This window comes from Hippichthys cyanospilos, chromosome 19 (assembly GCF_059441005.1).
Source record: "Hippichthys cyanospilos isolate Australia breed blue-spotted pipefish chromosome 19, RoL_Hcya_1.0, whole genome shotgun sequence".
Lineage (NCBI taxonomy): Eukaryota > Metazoa > Chordata > Actinopteri > Syngnathiformes > Syngnathidae > Hippichthys > Hippichthys cyanospilos.
In genome coordinates this window covers 4,999,920-5,018,552 of record NC_142387.1, presented here as the reverse complement: position 1 = coordinate 5,018,552, position 18,633 = coordinate 4,999,920, and the positions used below count along the sequence as shown (strand labels likewise).

The 18,633-nt window shown below is 38.1% G+C and overlaps 3 protein-coding genes across 3 annotated transcripts; 2 read left to right on the top strand and 1 right to left on the bottom strand.

Annotated features, from left to right (window-relative positions):
• The first annotated feature begins 2,107 nt into the window (after positions 1-2,107).
• Positions 2,108-11,618, top strand: hgd (homogentisate 1,2-dioxygenase). Its single transcript, XM_088401744.1, has 14 exons — positions 2,108-2,265; positions 3,055-3,126; positions 3,209-3,297; positions 3,378-3,483; positions 4,386-4,445; positions 4,529-4,620; positions 5,018-5,052; positions 5,181-5,260; positions 7,307-7,406; positions 9,050-9,174; positions 10,427-10,531; positions 10,626-10,752; positions 10,938-11,119; positions 11,195-11,618. The coding sequence occupies exons 1-14, from the start codon at positions 2,251-2,253 to the stop codon at positions 11,336-11,338; spliced, it is 1,332 nt and encodes a 443-aa protein (XP_088257870.1). The 5' UTR covers positions 2,108-2,250; the 3' UTR covers positions 11,339-11,618.
• A 976-nt stretch (positions 11,619-12,594) lies between these two features.
• On the bottom strand, positions 12,595-15,530 carry ndufb4 (NADH:ubiquinone oxidoreductase subunit B4). The gene is made up of 3 exons (XM_088401746.1): positions 15,315-15,530; positions 13,294-13,437; positions 12,595-13,172 (listed from the first exon to the last, which is right to left on the bottom strand). The coding sequence occupies exons 1-3, from the start codon at positions 15,489-15,491 to the stop codon at positions 13,110-13,112; spliced, it is 384 nt and encodes a 127-aa protein (XP_088257872.1). The 5' UTR covers positions 15,492-15,530; the 3' UTR covers positions 12,595-13,109.
• An 81-nt stretch (positions 15,531-15,611) lies between these two features.
• Positions 15,612-17,131, top strand: LOC148407688 (sperm-associated antigen 16 protein-like). The gene has a single exon (XM_088401745.1). The coding sequence runs from the start codon at positions 15,854-15,856 to the stop codon at positions 16,760-16,762; it is 909 nt and encodes a 302-aa protein (XP_088257871.1). The 5' UTR covers positions 15,612-15,853; the 3' UTR covers positions 16,763-17,131.
• The last annotated feature ends 1,502 nt before the right edge of the window (positions 17,132-18,633 follow it).

Genomic DNA, 18,633 nt, shown 5'->3' with positions numbered 1-18,633 from the left:
ACACATTATCATACATCAACCTTCTTACAAAGAAGGTACAACTTATAGACTCGCCATCCGTAGTGGTGCCTTTCGAGTTTTCTAGCCAGAGGTTTTCCCAGCTGCATTCTGCTTCCTTGTCTTTTGGTTTGTGCTTTAATGTCACAAGCTTATCTACCTCGCGGTTTGAGTATTTCAATTGATTCTTTATTTAATAGTTGTTCTTTTGCAGACTCCATCCCCTGTTTGCCTTGTTGTTTTGTTTGTCACCTTGTTCCGTTGTTCCAGACGAATCACCGTCTCTTTTAGTACTTTGAGTTTTGGTTGTACTTGGCTAATTAAGAGCATAGTTTTGGTTGTACTTTTCCTATTTCCATGTCATTTCCTGACAGGAACGTGGGAGGAAACCGAAGTACCCGGAGAAAACCTGCGCAGGCCCGAAAAGAACTTGCAAGCTCAACACAGGAAGTGTGGAGCTTGTATCAAAGCCACCACGGCCGGGACCTGCTAAACAGTCTTCCACAGCGCCAAACTAGATGCATTTAAATCCATCCAGTTTCTATAGCTGCTCGTAGGCTTGGTGGTGCCTATCCCAGCTGACTTCGGGCAGTAAGCTGGGGACACCCTCAACTGGTTGTCAGCCAATTGCAGGGCACACAGAGAAGAACAACCATCCACACATCTAATCATATGTGAGGACAATTTAGTATGTCCAGTACACCTGCCATGCATGTTTTTGGCGTGTAGGAGAAAGCTGGAGGGCCCGGACAGAACCCAGGCGGGCTCTTGGAAAACATGCAAACTCGACATAGAAAGGCTGGAACAAGATGGATTTGAACTCAGGTCCCTGAGGTATGAGCGGGCGTGCTAACCACTGAACCAACGAGCCGTCCGGTATTTCATTTTTTTTTTTTCTAACTATTCTTTGTTTTGTCAAAGCATTCGTTTCAATTTTTTTTTAATTGATTGCACAATGTAGTCTTCTTGTAATTTGGGAAATCTACTTTTGAGTTATTAATGTTCCTTTTAAATCTTTTATTTGAAAATGCGTTTGAATTGTGTCAATGTACATTTTTTCAGAACAGTATTTAAGTGCTGTCAATAGGTAAAATAATTGAGGGATTAATTAATTAAATTCTGCTGTTAAATTATCCGATTAATCTCTTTTTAATCTCACCTAAAAATTTCGGGCAAAAACTCTCAACCAGTTTAATAGACTATGTCATTGCGACAGATGAAAAAATTGATGTACAACAACCAATGGGGCTGGTTTTTTTTTTTTTTTTTTTTTTTGTGAATCACCAAATAATTAGAAAATAACTAATATATAACATTGTCCATCTTGTCTGTCATGGGCATACTCAAATGTGTGGTCTTTATTTTTGCAGAGAGTTTTGCTACGTCTTGCTACATTAGTGCCTTTGTTGCTTCGGTTACCTGTGACTGCAGTCACAGCTGAGTGCTTTGCATTTATGTGGTAGGCTAAACTTGAGCTGAATCTGTGGTATGCAGACTCCTTCTTACAAAGAATGCATATCGTTTTTCTTTTATCAAATGTGCCATTAGGGTGTTTTTTTAAGTTAAATTTATTGGACTACAGTATAATCACACTAAACGATTACTTTAAAATTGCCCCAAAAGACCGTAGAAATATTTCTTAATTTTGTGCTTCAATTTAAGCACATTTTTAAGCAATTTATAGAGTACGTCTTTACAGAGTCCAAACATTCAACACTCATTTACAGTGTTTTCCAAGAATGAGGGCAAAGGAATGTCTCAAAATAGTTTTCTGACGATAATAAGTAAATAAATAAATAAATAAATAAAGTATCTGGGATTGATTGTTAAGTGAAAATGTATCTTTGGGATTGTATGAGTTATAGGTCTTGTCGAATGCTCATTTTATCGTCTTAATAACATGTGTTTTACCACAATAGTTGCAATTGGACTAGATCTAATGATCTACGTATTTATTACATGCAAATCCTCTGAAACTTGGTTTTTGTTGCAGTAGCATGGAACACTTATGTGTTTGTGTTCCATGCCACCTCTGACCTGTCTGTCCTTTCCCCTCTTTCGCCATAGGCCCACTCTTATTGCGTCACACAGTCTGTGGCTACCTAATTGAAGCCATATTGACAAAGAGAATAAATCCAGCCCCCTCGTCCTCGCACACTGGGCATACACTGGAGTTTGCTCCAGGAGAATGTGGAGAGTCATTCATTTATACCTTGTGTAACTGTTACAACTACTTCAAGGACAGACAGCAGAATGGCTGAATTAAAGGTAAGGCAGCACGTTTTTTCTCCAAAACACTGTCAAGTTTGTTAAAAACAAGTGGGTGCCCCCTAAATCTTAGTCATATAGTATGCATATGAATTTGTATTTTGGAAATTTGGAGGAAAGCATGAATACATGGTTTAACCTTATCAGTTATTTTTTTGTGTAAAAAGTCAAATGAAAAGTGCAATAAACAAACTAGAATGACTTCAAGCGAAGCAGGCAGACTGAAAAACGGGTGGTGTTGCGCTTAACCAATCAGCATGCAGCATTTCATATCTGCCCAGATGTGACCATGGAGATGTTAAATTATTAAAGGAAAAGTCCCAAAACAAAGACACTCAGTCTGTAAAGAGTCCATTAATAAAAGTTAAAAGCTATGTTAACTTTTTTTTTTAGACATAGAGGCTTAAAAAGCGCAGCAAGATACATATGGAACACATTTGTGCACAACAATGACTCAGCAACATTTCTATGCATGCCATTTTTCATAGGTTGGTGGGAGTCAGCGCAGGTTTAGCAATAGTTTTGTCTCATAAAGCAATCATAATTGAAATATCACTAAAAGTGTACACTGGAGGAAGCCAGTTTAATTAGACTCCTAGAACAATCAAACAATGGATGACTGCGCTTTGTTTTATCACAAATCTAATGTGAATCAATATGACAACAATTAAGGAAAATACTTAATGATGAGCCTTCAAAATTTAATTGTAACCAGCATGAACACATTTATCCTGCATTACAATGAAGCGGCGTGGTGTGAGTTTGTCTTGTTGAATTTCTCTTTTGCAGTACTTGTGTGGATTTGGGAACGAATTCTCCTCGGAAGACCCTCGCTGCCCTGGATCTTTACCCGAAGGACAGGTAGGACACAAAAGTTGAATTTGTATTGGGAAATGCTCATTTCCACGATGGCTCCTGAATGCATCACCATATGTCTCTGTAGAATAATCCTCAGGTGTGCCCCTACGGCCTGTATGCTGAGCAGCTGTCTGGCTCCGCCTTCACTTGTCCGCGACCAGCCAATAAGAGGAGGTCTCCCTCTTTTTCTAATATTTACCCACTTTCCATCAGTCAAATGAACTGGATATCTAAGTAATCGGGCTTCATTACAGTTGGCTTTATCGCATTCTCCCATCCGTCAAGCATAAGCCTTTCGTCCCCGTGGCCTGTGGGAATCTGACGGACAAGTGGGACGAGGTGGAACCCGATCCCAACCAGGTAATGTGGAAACACACTAATCAGTTCCTTTATTTATTTTTTTTGTAGAATTCATTACCTTGATCACAGGTGTCCAACTCAAGGCCCGGGCGCCAAATCTAGCCCGCCACTGCATTTTATGTGGCTCGCAAAAGCAAATCTTTTACATTTCCATGACCCTTGCTAATCCCAGTTACAACATTTTAATTTGTCACGTGTAATAAATAATAAAGTTGAGATCTTGCAATATTTTGGGTTTGTTTTGTTATGGTAAGGTCAAAAAGTAAATCAACAAACTGCATTACTTCTGATTTCAAAAGTACTAAGCCATCAATTTGTTGTGAGTAGTAATAATACTACAAGAAAATAAAATGGACCTGGTTTTCCCATCATATCGGCCCAATGAGGAAAGTTGTGGCTACAAAATGGCACGCGACAAAATGAGTTTGACACCTCTGCTAAATGAATATTAATTGCTACTGAACCTTGTTTTTCTGTCTGGGGGGAAAAAAGGGTAAAAGCCGAAACCTGTCCTTTCAGTAATATGTTGTAGTCCCACTATCCTCATATTTCAGATTAATATTGTATTTCTGAAATATGAATAAAGCACAAAAATACACCAGTTTCGTCCATCTCTGGGAGCGCCCATTTTGTTACTTGATGTTGATTTAGAAATTACATCACATTTCCTCAAATGTCATGTCTCATTCGTTTTCTGCGTTTTGTCTTGTGACATTTGGAAACTGAGTTTGGTTTGACTTGACTTCAGCTTTAGGTTTATTTTCATCTTTGTTTTTGCTGTTTGCTAATTTGAGTGAGTACTATGCTACTAACTCTGAAATTATGGCAAGTTTTTGGAGCCCTCGTATTGAACATTCTTTATTTTAGCTGAATCGTGAGATTCTGTTGGTTTTCTCCTATAGCTACGATGGCGGCCATTTTCCATTCCCAAGTCTACAGAGAAGATAGTCGATTTTGTGACGGTGGGTTTACCACTTTGTCCTTTTCAATGTTTCGACTTTAAAAGGAAGGTTTCTGTAATTGATTATGGTGTGTGAATTTTCAGGGTCTGCACACCGTCTGCGGTGCTGGGGATGCTAAATCTCGAAACGGCATTGGCATCCATGTGTACACCTGCAACACTTCCATGATGAACAAGTGAGAATGGACGGATGTTTATTATTTATAGACATCAAAGATCAATTTTACTGGGCTGGCAGTAAATCAGTTACTGAAGTTTGTACTTGTAATGACTTGTATATGCAGGTGTATACACAGGTTAATTATATCTTTGGCAAAGGCATTTAATTGTGCTGGATAGATGAATAATGATACATTATTAATCAAATACTGATGTGATATGATATGAATACTGTACAAATATCCAAATCAGCTTACTGAAATTGGGAATCACTTTATTGAAACTATTGCCTCAACATAGCACTCTGACAGTGTCAATCTCGATTTAGGACTACTATCTTGGAACAGGCAGACCGAGTATATCGTTAAATTGAAAAGATGGACCCACTGTTGTTTCTTGTTTCCTGTGTTCCAGATGCTTCAACAACTCCGATGGAGACTTTCTGATCGGTGAGCAAAATATAAAGGAGGGATGTTTACACCATTATCTGACACGGGAACACTGATTGCTCAATTCTGAGCGCGCTTAGTCCCTCATGTTTTCTTTTTGCCGGTCCATCTACTGTTTGTCTCGATAGTGCCACAGCGGGGCGAGCTCTTGATCACCACAGAGTTTGGCAAGATGATGGTCGAGCCCAACGAGATCTGTGTCATTCAGGTACATTTTCTTGCTGGTTTTTGCAATCTCCTGACACTTTTTTGGACATTTATTGAGAGGTTGAATTGTTTGCACAATATGGACTAAGTATTCTGACACACATTTCAGGGCTATAGAGATACACCTGTCAATCTTTGATTGTCGTAAGAAAACATTTTTATGCTACTTTTCATCTGGAATCAAAATACAATCTTGATTTTCTCCTAATGAATTTTAATGGGAAAAATAAACCCAACAAAGATTTAACAAAAGATTTGATTTACTGTATTTTCCGCACTATAAGGCACACCGGATTATAAGGCGCACCCTCAATAAATGACATATTTTAAAACGTTTTCCATATATAAGGCACACCGGATTATAAGGCGTACCCTCAATTAATGACACGTTTTAAAACTTTTTCAATCACAATGTAGTAATACTCAAAGTAATAACAATAATAACTCAAATAATAATTCTAAACTCTCAATAGCATAATAACTCATTGTCAATATGACCAACCTTTTTCAACTGTAAACACACAAAAGAAACAGGTGAAGCTTACTTTATCAGTTCATTCCCCATCTACCAACCCCAATCTCAATTTTGATGCATATATAAGGCGCACCTGATTATAAGGCGCACCATCAGCTTTTTAAAAAAATTGGGCTTTTAGGTGCGCCTTATGGTGCGGAAAATACGGTATTTAAAAAAAAAATCCTGTGGAAATAATTCAAAAGGCAAAAGCAATGACTTCTAATTTAAAATCAGTTATAATAGGAACATAGCATTTATAGCTTGTGCGTATTTTGCTTAAAGTTATAGTCCATTTGTCATTTTTTGCAGTAAAACAGGAAATCTTCTGTGTATATTTAATTTGCTAACTAAATTATTCTAATCATGTACAATTGATATCTTTAAAAGCATTTTTTTTTTTACTTGCCATTGACTGAAAATGACATCCTATGCTCAAGACTCAGTTAAGTTACATGACAAGTAACATTCATAAGCTCTTTACCGGAGCCTTCAGTGCATGCTGTCATGAAAAAAAACAAAACATATATATATATATATATATATATATATATATATATATATATATATATATATATATATATATATATATATATATATATATATATATAAATACATAAATACATAAATATATATAAATACACGCACACACACACGCACACCTACACACACACACACACAGTGGCGGGCCGTGACTTACGCCTTGATGTGATGTCAGACTCTCCATAAATAGCCCCCCCCATGCACACGTACGCATTACTGGGCTACACAGACTATTTTCCGGAGCTTTTAAACATCACTAAACCTGCATTATACGTGATGCTGTCAAAACTTTAAAAAATTAATAATAATTTAAAATAAATATCCACAAAATTTTATGAAGTCCAAATTACAAATCGCAGTTTAATATAAGAGGAACGTCATTTTATTTATTTACTATAAATTGAATATGAATGAAATAAAATAGCACAAATGTATTAAAAATTAAATAATAAATAAAGAAAAACCTTGCACTCACTAAAACAAACGGTGGTCAAAATCAATCAGTCTTTTCAATATCTTTGATTTTTCTTCACCTTTTCTTTATGGAGGGCTCTTTCTCTTGGCACTGAGTTGTAGTGTATCCACTCGTGTTTTCCAAAAGTTTTTTAAAAGCACCGTAGCGCATTGAGGAGCTCTCTTTTCATTCGAACTGATACTGTATATCCATATATATATATATATATATATATATATATATATATATATATATATATATATATATATATATATATATATATATATATATATATATATATATATGTATATACAGTATATTAATAATATATATACATTTTATTTTATTCTTTTTATTTGCAAAATCTCAATTTCCCAATTTTAAGATCTTCAATTCTTAAAATGATGAATTCATTTATTAAATTGGTTAAATTTACTGTCTCGCACTATTTTTTGTAGATGGTCAAAACAGATAGGTGTAAAGTCTTTTGTCCAACGTTCCTCTTAATCCTGCCATATTTACTGCATTCACTCCAGCAAGGGATGCGCTTCAGTGTGGACGTGTTTGGAGAAACAAGAGGTTATATCCTGGAGGTGTATGGAGCACATTTTGAACTTCCTGATCTTGGGCCTATCGGTGGGTGTCCCTATATCTGATTGAGTAGCACAAGCCCATATGTATAATTTTGATGGTTGACATAATACAGTGGGCCCCTGGTATACGAGATTAATCCGTTCCGTGGTTGGGATCGTAACGCGAATTCACGGTATGGTGGGCAATCCAAACCTATGTTAATTCGTTAATGCATGTAAAACCCCAGGTAAAAACATCAAAATTGTATGTACATGTTAAAAAATGGTATATGGTATATAATATACATGTATACAATCAATAAACATCATAAATAAAAAATATAGAAAGGATTTATTTCTATATTTCTATATACGGTGCGATAATCCCTAGTGAGGGTAGCCTAGCTAGGCTAGGCTAGCTTAGCATTCTTTGTATTTCTTGATTATCTCCAGCTTCGTTTCCATATAAATCATCTTTTTAATTTTCGTTTTAGCATCACTTACAACCAAGTGACCTATGCCTCACCCATTCAGGTTTGAATTAAGCAGTAAAATGCACAATAAATAGTTATTTTAAGCACTCAGACGCAATCCAGTCCCTATTTTGACAGTGACGCCGACCAATAGATCATTATCTTAGGGAGCTGTGACACAGACCAATAGCAGACCAGCATTTGAGTGATGCGTTGCAGCACAGACAGTTTGACAGGACCAGAAAATAAGAGCAATTACCCAAAAACGCCTGAAAATGGAGACAACACAAATACAGCCAACCCCTAGGGTCAGGACAGTTGTTTTTGTTGTAAAGTGGGAAAAATACAGTAAAGAGGGGACGAAAAAATATCCCCAATCACGTCGAAAGCTGAAAAAAACGTTAGGCAGGGATTTCGTAGACCGGGGATCCACTGTATTTTGTGAATTGTTTCACAATATTCACACCACCTAAACCCTATCTCTTTATACTGAAACTTGAATTAAAATATTCCTGGTTTTGTACTGGGCCAGTCTACATGCATGGGCTGACCATTAGTATCGATTTTTGACAAACTATAAAATTCACCAAAATGTGACAAGCTCAGCTGGGATATTAAGAAATTAAAAAAAAAAAAAAAAACTTTCTCAATATCCCATCTGAGCTTGTCCACGAACAAGGCACTCGTTTTGTTCACCGATTTTTACTGTGGTCTTTTGCACTTTTCAACTTTACACGCTTCAACCACACATTGCCACCAACAGTTCACGCCGTAGAACTAACAAACATATAGTAAAACATTAGTTACAGCTAATATAGTACATATTCTCATATATATATATATATATATATATATATATATATATATATATATATATATATATATATATATATGTATATATACATGGATTCTCAAAATTAAAACATTCTTAAAAATTCAAAAATAAACATTATTGCTCGTATGGACTTGTAAATGATGCCAAGGTCACTGGAAATGTAAATTAAAAAAAACAAACCTAAAAAGACCTCTCTTCGCACTCTTTACCAGCATACCAGCATCATCCCAGCCAAATAGAAGAACTGCATTCACATTTTCAACTGCTAAAATTGATATGATTCATTTAAAAGTGTTACGAGTGTTTTTTTTTAAATTATTCTTTACAAAATGTATTTTGAATTGAATTGAGAATTTGATTGAAGTACAGAATTTTCTATACTTGTGTGACTCTTTACAGGCGCCAACGGTCTGGCCAATCCAAGAGACTTCCTGTGTCCGGTGGCATGGTACGAGGACCGTCATGTGTCCACAGGTTACACCATCATCAATAAATACCAAGGGAAGCTCTTCGCCTGCCAACAGGTGTTTTGTGTGCTTTTTTGTGTACTTGTACTTCAAAATTGTCCAGCGTGCCAAGTTTGTGCCCTATTACCCCATTTGAGGTTCGCATGCGCTTCAGTAAACACCAGCAAAGCACGACAGTGACTAACAGCGATGAAACTGTCCCAGGAACGCATGCGATCCATTAGCCGTCATCGCTGAGTAATTTACCATCCCTGGTGATTTAATATCAAAATGTTTCCACCTCAATTATGCATCTTAATCACTCATAATTAGTTAAGATGTTTATGAGTTGCAGAGGGGAAAACTAATAAGGTGTTTCTTGTGACATATTTGACTTAGGGAATCATTCCCAACACCTCCTCCTGAAAATTTCCTCAAACAAAAAATGTATGAGAAGGAGCCAGTGGGTCAAAGGTGGCAGGTTCTTTTTTTCTGATGCATGGTTCCGTGGGGGGAAGGTGGGCTCATCTCAGGGAAGATGCTCCCATCTTTTCCTGCTGTTTTGTCCCCCTGCCGAGAACTGAAATTGCTCAAATTAACTTATTATTTGCTTGACTGGGCCAATATGTTTTTTTTTGTACAGTTTGTGTGTATGTGCAACTCTCTTCCAATTCATTTTAATAAAATCTAGTTTAGCCACCACAAGTGAATGTTCAGGAATAATTGTGCACCAGGTTGACCAAAGATCTTTGAGTGCAACAGCCAGTCTACGTGCTTGTGTTTAGTTGATTTAGCTTATGTCATGGACCAGGACTTATTGTCAGTGTGTGGAAGCGTACGTGGTAATGTGTGTGTAAAGAGTGTCAAGGTCAAGAAGACAGCTTGAGTTGTAATGAACTATATCGATTTTAGAGCTGCTGCTGTTGTATTTCTTTTTCTCAACAGAGCAATGCTACAAAATTGCTTTTTTTTAACAATCAAGATAAAAAAAAAATAGCTCTGCACCCACTGTTACTGTTGTACATAGCCCCCCCCCCCTTTCCATCAACCGCGATGATCGTTGAAATGATAAAAGTTTGTGAAAGTTTGATTTTTGTTGCCAATTACTGAGTTATACCCAAACTTGCCTCACAAAGAACAAACAGAAGAGGACAAGCGCATTTTATTTCACAAAATACTTTCATTATGACTATTTCCCTCCCATACCTCCTTTATGTTGTGCAACACCACCCCACACTACAATGACATCATTCATTGTTGGTCCTCTCTGTGAAAACTTTAATCTGTTTTGTGCCGTTGGTCGAATTGTCATGTTTTGTTATGTTCTTAGGATTTCTCTCCCTTCAACGTGGCCGCCTGGCACGGCAACTACACACCATACAAGTACAATCTCAACAACTTTATGGTCATCAACTGTGTGGCCTTCGACCATGCGGTGAGTCTTATTTGTAAAATATATATATATATATATATATATATATATATCCAGCACTTCCTTGAGTTCATTTTCATTGCTAATCTTATTTTAGGATCCATCCATCTTTACCGTGCTGACGGCCAAATCTACCAGACCTGGTGTGGCCATTGCCGACTTTGTCATCTTCCCTCCACGCTGGGGTGTGGCCGACCACACCTTCCGTCCACCGTATTATCACCGTAAGGCATAATATTTTTGTACATTTGGGAAAATACGTGAAATATGAATATGGTGGTCGTTTGTGGTCATCTTTTTAAGGGTAGTAAGTCCCGAGGGTAGATAGATACACGCCTTTTTAAGTTTACTATGTTACACTATAAAGCTCCTAGTGTTGTGCAATAGCTTCCTCTGCTGTTATTTTAAGGTAACTGCATGAGTGAATTCATGGGGCTCATCAAGGGCCACTATGAAGCCAAAGAGGAAGGTTTCCAGCCGGGAGGGGCCAGCCTCCACAGCATCATGACCCCACACGGCCCTGACGCTGAATGTTTTGAGAAGAACGCCGTGGCTGAGCTCAAACCCGAACGAGTGGCTGAAGGAACCATGGTAAGACGTTTGATCGAAACAGCTTACGAATAGTATGGGGCAAATTGACATTTTCTTCCTTTTTGCCTTCTTCAGGCGTTCATGTTCGAGTCGTCCTTCAGTATGGCTGTGACCAAGTGGGGTCTGGAGACGTGCCAGAAGCTTGACAAGAGCTATTACCAGTGCTGGGAGCCTCTATGCAGCCACTTTAACCCCAACTGGAAGCCGAGAAAACCCTAGATAATGGGAAATTGAGACCCATTGCAAAGCTAAAGATATTTTAATTTCTAAAAAGATTTTTCATCCACTTTGGTTCCCAATATTCACTACTCTGCTTGTGGCATTTATAATGCTAGTTTGGAATGGATCCTTTTTTAAAAATTGGAAACAAAACAGAACATTCATTGGATAGGAAAAAAAATACATGTGTGTTATTATTCCATAACTGCCAGTATATTTATGATTTATGACTGATATCACCTTCATGTGCATTGAATTAAAACATGATTCTCTCCCAGCATTCACCAATCTCAGCGTATAAAGCACTGGTGTCAAACTCAAGGCTTGGGGGCTAGACTTGGCCCATGACATCCTTTTTTGTAACCCTCGAAAGGAAATTGCGCATCAACTTCATATTTCTAAATGACCAAAAGTGCAAATTACCTTCACATTTGGCCCATGACATCCTTTTTTGTAACCCTCGAAAGGAAATTGCGCATCAACTTCATATTTCTAACTGACCCAAAGTGCAAATTACCTTCACATTTAAAAATGTTGATATATTGCAAGAATTACTCATTGCCAATTCCATTGTGACTCTATTTGTCTGTATTTGGTACACGCAGCATCCACTTCAACCTGTGGGCCTGGAAGGCGGCTCCTCCCTCCTGTGGTCCCTTCTGAAGGTTTCTAATTTTCCCCAAATTGGGCTTTTGAGTTTTTTCTTCCCCTTCTGGGAGCTTTGACAGGGGATGCTGTTGTGTACCTTTCACTGAAAAGATGTCTCTGTATGACTTCTTTTTTCGAAAGAAGTCTCAACATGACCTCTTTTCATCTGTGAAGCCTTTTGAGACGTCGGTGATTCAGGGCTATGCAAATAAAATTTGATTGATTAATATGAAAATAAATATAATATTTATTAGCCTCTAATTTCAAAACTCAATGTTCCAGCTTTGGCCTTCCTGTGTGGAGTTTGCAAGTTCTCCCCATGTTCGTGCACATCCTTTCTGGCTAGCTCTGCCCTCCCTTCCTAAAAAACATGAATGGTCAGTGTATTGTTGCAATCCTAGTGAGGATAAGTGCTGACGAAATGGATAGATGAATGTAAGATGAATTGATCATACATTAACTTAGGCTCAGTTAGGGCTAGGTAATAAGGCCAAAAATTAAAATCTCAATTTTCTTCAATCATTCCAGACGATTACAATGAAACAACCCCCTAACAAAAATATATTTGTTAAAAAAATCATGGAGAATATTCAGACACAAGTCATGAATCCTTATTTAAAACCAGTTTTAATGTGAACTTAACATTCATAGCTTGTAAAAAGTAAAAACTATTCATAGCTTAACCTTTTTCTACTTGGTCGACTGAAAACCTCAACTGTGCTCAAGTCTCTGGGAACGACAAATCATGACTCACCTGTTGGTCATGTGATCTTAACAAGCAGAGCCTTGATTGGGTGTTACCTGAACTTTTTGCTTTCTGGACAAAATATTAACTTTTTACTGCTAAAAATGGCTAAATAAGTGGACAATCCTTTTAAATGACCAAATGAAGTGGTTAGGATCTTAACTTGGCTAATTTTACAAAACAATTTATTACCCAGCCCTATTTACACTAATAATGGCCCTTCAAAGAAAAATAACTTGTGGCCTGTGACAAAAAAAAAAAAAGATACCTCTGATAGAAAGCCACAACATCTTATATTATGACTGTCTACTTTTATTTTGTTAATAATTACACACAACAAAATAAGAGGAAGGGTGTTTTTTTTTTGTAAAGTGGAGCTCACGATGATAAACTGAACTTGCGTTCGTGAGTTCCGTCTTTAATGCGTTGCTCTCTCCTGTCCTGTAAAGAAACAAAATCAACATATGTTGAGGAAAGCAGGTAATCAGGCTCAATTTGAGCTTATTATCATTTCGCTCTATACACACATCATTAAATCCAAACATTTAACTAGAGCACGTACCCTGTCAGTCTTAAAGACATAGTAGAATAAGAAAAGAGGGAAAACCCCAAACATGGCGCCCAACAGAGACGTCTTGAATGTGGGCCGGAAGTGTTCATATGGGTTGGCACGGGCGTACACCCAGCGTGTCAGGGCAGGATCTTCCTGTTACAAAATAAAGCACTTTTAAAGAACTCCTTGAATAGTTTATTTAAAGATCATTTTCTGCAAAATCATAATGGACGTGTTGTTGGCTACATCTCACCCTCAGACTCCTAAACCTGTGATCGCATCCCCTTCTGCCTGTGTCTTACAAAGGACCCCCGGTTTATGACGTCCCTGGCTTGCATTTTTTTTTTCACCTTACGATGTTGACCTCTGCATTTTTTTTGGTCCCCTCTTTATGCCAGTTTTTTTGTGTTACAACAAAAAGTCCTCCTCAAACATGGCGGTCAGTGTGCGTGCGTGGCTCTGCGTGTTGCTCCGTGCTCATACGGCTATACACGCGTCACCTCTTACGTCACTAAAATGCTGCTCTGCCATTGGGACTGAGAGACTGGTCTGCTATTGGTCGGCGTCACGGAAGCATTAAGATGCTGGTCTGCTATTGGTCGGCGTCACGGTTTCCAAAATGGCGGAACGTTAAAGTTTTGTTCGCCTGAGTGCTTACCAAAACATATTTATAGTGCATTTTAGTGCTTAAATCAAACATGGGTCCCAAGATTGCTAGTGATGTTAAAGAGAGAATTAAGAAGATGATATAAAGATGAGATCATCAAGTATAATGAAAAAGACTTAAGATAGGCTAGGCTACCTTCACTATGGAATATGGCTATAACAAGCTCTCACAGCACTCAAAAGGTAAATCAATCATTTCTACATTTTTTTTTAATTAATGATGTTATTTAATTGTACACATGTATATTATTTATAAGTAGCACTCAATATATTATTTTGATACAAATTTTTAAGATGTATGTACAATATTTGCCTTTTTACTTGGTGTTTTACACGCATTTGCTATTTAAAATAGGTTTGGATTGCCTGCCATACGGCGAATTCGTGTTACGATCCCAACCGCGGCACAGATTAATCTCTTAAACCGGGGACCCACTGTACTATGACGCTAGGGCGCTGTATTTTATTTTTTTTTCCTTATTGTGCCTATGTATGCCAGACTTCTCAAATGGTGGGGCGGGCTCCCCTGGGAGGTGGGAAGGCTGTGGATGACCCCCTGGGAAAAGGATTTGATTTTTTTTTTTTGCCATGTGAAGTGCAATTGTGATATAATAAGTATTGGAATCTTTTTTTGTCAGGTACTTTGATGCACTTGGGTTTTTTTTCTGCTTAGACAAACCTTTAACCTCCGTAAATGCTATAAAAATAGTTAATAGCTGTTAAAAGTTGATTTATATTGCTTTTTACTTTAGTCAATGTTAAAAAGTGTACAACTTACTAATACAATTTTTATAGATAGTAATGTTTATAGTCGGCGTGGAAAGTGGGGGGGGGTGCAGAATATAATTGAGAAGCACTGACGTTTACTAACATTAACAAAAGTTCATCTAATAAGGTTACATATCCTGATGAACGTATGCATTCTTTTAATTTGTGGGCGGGGTAAAAAAAAATATACACAATACTGCATTTTGATTCTGTATTGACAAGTACTTACTTATTGCGAGTGGATCTGCAAAGTAATAATCTCGCGCTAAACGTTTAGTTATGTTACCTCCTTCGCTATTTTACTTATTACCAACAATTTATAAAAAGTGTCAAGTTGTCAATAGTGGTTACTGAATTACGTAATCATGACTTAATAATGCGTTATCCTCAATATATAGAGTTCTCCTGTTAACACAACAGCACCGTCCAGCGGGCGTCAAAATTGTGCGGCCGCAACGTCCCAAAATATAAAATCTTGAACGAATAATAAAATTAAATGTTCAAATCAATTGGGCTTTTGCAACGTTTACAGATTAGCCTGTTAGCTCGACTGTTTCTCCAAGGGTGACATTGTTAGCGTTGTGGTAAGCACTTACAATAAGCTCTTTTCTATGCGGGTTGTTGAGTTGCATCTGGTACTGCCTCTTCAGGTTCGCCCGCAGTTTCGCCCTGGCCTCCTCTGCCCGCCGATACTCCGGCGAAATATTAAAATATTCATTTGGATCCAAAGTTATTGGCCTTGTTGCCAAGGGCGCTTCTTTGTAGTTCGCCATGACAGTTTGCTAACGACGGGTCGCGAGAATACAGGATTCTCGCGTTGTTTGGTGGCCTGCAACGCGACGACAAATTCTCGCGTGGACTTATCCGCCATCTCCATGGAAACAGTCACGGCACCAGTGACAACAACGAACGCAAACGATTGTTCCGCGGAAAAGGAATCCACAGGTGGTGACGCGTTAATAGACGAACTTCACACCGTTTGATCACTCAAAGAAAATCGACGAGAGCGGGTGACGTTTGATGTTTTTTTTTTTTTAAATTGGGGACGTTGTGCCACATTTTGCTTGTGGTTTTAACAACTTGGGTATCGATGACGCTCTGAAAGGAAATACATTACCAAGTTTTCCGCCTAACTATGAGCACAGACGATAACGCAATGGACCAAGAAGATATGCTTGATCCCGACGGCAATGATCGTGCTGAGGATAAAGCTGTTGATGATACAGTCGATATTGATAAAGGTGATGACGGTATTGCTGATGATGGTGCGGGTGCCGTTGATGGTGATGATGATCCTGATGGTGCTAATGAGAATAATGATGTTAAGCCTAACGATAATGAAAATGAAGATGAAGAAGAAGAAGATGACGATGCTGCTGTTGATGATGATAACGACGGTAGCTTGACAGAAGGAGAAGGCGATTTGGAGGCGACAGTCAAAACCATAAATGAGCGCGCGAGAAGAGCTCATGTGGTTTCTTCCGGGCATGATAACTTCACCGCCGCCTCTGAACTGCGTGTCACCGCAGACGACTTTACACGTAATTTTCTCAGTCAAATGCGGATGACTGCAACTCTCGACACTTTCCAAACGGAGTGGACGGAGTTGGTGCAGAAGGGTTTGCTAAACACCAAGCTCATCGGTGTGGTTCCGGATATTTATATCCACAATCAGCGTTTGCACAACGAATTGAAGAACGCTCTGCGTGAGAAGGAGGAATACCAGCGGGCAGCTTCCACTTCCGCCGAGACGCTGGCGAGGGCGCAGAAGGCCCGAGATATGCAGTGGGCAAAGCGCAAAGGTGCGACCCAAGAGAACAACCGCCTGGTGGACGAGACCAAGAGGCTCAAGGCCCAGTGCCAAGCATACGAACCTGCGATCAAGAAGATGGATGACAAGTTGCAGATCATTGTAGAGCAGACCATGCGTGCTGCTCTGGGGAGGGACAAGGCTGTGAACTTTGCTCAAAGTCAACCGTGTCTCCCCATTGTTCAAAGAGATAAAGCACAGAAAACCAAAAAACCTTTCGAAAAGCTCACTTAATTACAGTTATAGCAAAAGACTCTAAACGATCCTAAGACATGTAACTTTAATTCGATAACGGATAAGATACTTATGGGATGATGAAGACGACGATGATGTTCGAAAAAGCAGTCAATTGTGTTTGTTGAAACGTTGATGCTTGTGCATTCGTAATTAAACCAGTAGAGGGCAATCTCTACTAAGCAACGCTATCACACAACTATGACGTCATGTTTCAGTGCCAAAAGTACAATTCATTACAAAGGTACAGGTACAGGCATGAAATGGTAGCGGTTGGTGCCAATGTAGTTGTGTTTTTTTGTATTAATGTTTTTTATTGATCATTTTGATCATATTATTGTCTATGGGAATAAAAAGTAATCAAGTTTGTTTTTACTGAGATAAATATATGTAGAAGTCAATTGAATATTTAACCACAGAAAATAATAAATAAAATGTCAGACCTGTTCTTAAAAATTAATAATTATAAATAAATATTTTTCCACGGAAAAATATTCAACTTAAAGTGTCCTCTTTTGGGATCATAGTAGAGATCTGCTCACAAAACAGGCACATATGTGACAAGTTGAGTCGAATCTTTCTAGAATGGGTGAGAATCTGGGCTTTCAAATTAATTAAATTGAATAACCGACTAATCATAACATTTGTTTTATGAACTTATATTTTCTTGAAACATTATTTCAATATTTACCCAAATTAATGGCTTTAGAAAATGGATGGGTGGATTTTTAAAGGATTTTTTGCATGTTTGTATATATATGTGTGTGTGTGTGCGTGTGCGTGTGTTTTATTTTACCATCAAACAAAGCATTTTTGGAAGATAATTTTTAATCCAGACATGGCGCTGTGCCATCCATGCCTTATTTCTTTCTTTCTTTCTGACTTGTCTGCTGGAACGTTGTCACAAATTATTATATTCATCTGTATAAAAGTTAAAGCAAAGGAGTACGTTTTGAAAGTGGTCACGATAGCACAGTTTCGAATAAGTTGCTCATGTTCTGATTTATTTGCTCTTAATTTGAAAAAAACAAATGCATTGTTCCTGTTGAGTCATTAAAAAACAAATACCATTTGCTAATAACTGCAGAAAACCTGCAGAAATCTAACAGAAATCCTGAAATTCCTTCACGTACCCATACCCATTTGAGATGCCCAAGCATAGCAAACAAATTGTCTGTCGTATTGCCTTGGTTACAAAGATGCTTAATCAGCGCTTTGAAAGCTGCAGTGTAGGAAAAGCTGACGAAATGATTGATTCCCCTCCAGGACATCTGAAGTGCCACCCGTCTTGCAGTTAGGAATCAAAATTCACAGGGAGTTCATACTTCCCTTGGCCAACAAGCATCAAGCCTGTCAACACAGTGGCCAGAGAGACAGTTAACCTCGTGAATTATTCATGTCTGAAGTCTTTAGTTGACTTCTGAGCATATACAGAAGAGCTTTTTTTTAACAAATAGACTGAACATGTTGACGTGATGAAAAGCTAATGTTCCATTGTTGCTGCTACTTTAAAATTGAAGTCACGCGTAGAAAACTACAGCCACATCCCTAATATGGTTTTTCTCCTCACCAGATCTCCTTCAAGTGGCTTGTAGACTTACAGACAGTGACCTCATGCTGTTCTTTATTCATAATATTTCCTGCCTCAAAGATTCCATGAGTCTCTTGCCTTTGAGGAATGTTACAGGAATTTAATGTTCCACCCTTGTTTTCAGTAACGGCACATAAAGACTTTGCAATTTCCCCAAATGGTATGAAACAAGTCAGTGAGGCGATGGTTAAAGGAGGCGAAAGGTACATTTTGTACCACCCAGACTGCCCTACTTGTTTGTTCTAATCCTACCTCTCAACTTCCTTCCTGCACTGATTAT

Bases quoted from the DNA above. Each gene is read 5' to 3' on its own strand.
- hgd (XM_088401744.1), top strand. The intron at 3,127-3,208 runs GTAGGACACAAA...ATGTCTCTGTAG, and splicing joins GATCTTTACCCGAAGGACAG to AATAATCCTCAGGTGTGCCC. The intron at 11,120-11,194 runs GTAAGACGTTTG...TGCCTTCTTCAG, and splicing joins GAGTGGCTGAAGGAACCATG to GCGTTCATGTTCGAGTCGTC.
- ndufb4 (XM_088401746.1), bottom strand. From the start codon at position 15,491: ATGGCGAACTACAAAGAAGCGCCCTTGGCAACAAGGCCAATAACTTTG. The intron at 13,438-15,314 runs GTAAGTGCTTAC...ATTTTGTAACAG, and splicing joins CGCATAGAAAAGAGCTTATT to GAAGATCCTGCCCTGACACG. The intron at 13,173-13,293 runs GTACGTGCTCTA...GTTTCTTTACAG, and splicing joins ATGTCTTTAAGACTGACAGG to GACAGGAGAGAGCAACGCAT.
- LOC148407688 (XM_088401745.1), top strand. From the start codon at position 15,854: ATGAGCACAGACGATAACGCAATGGACCAAGAAGATATGCTTGATCCC.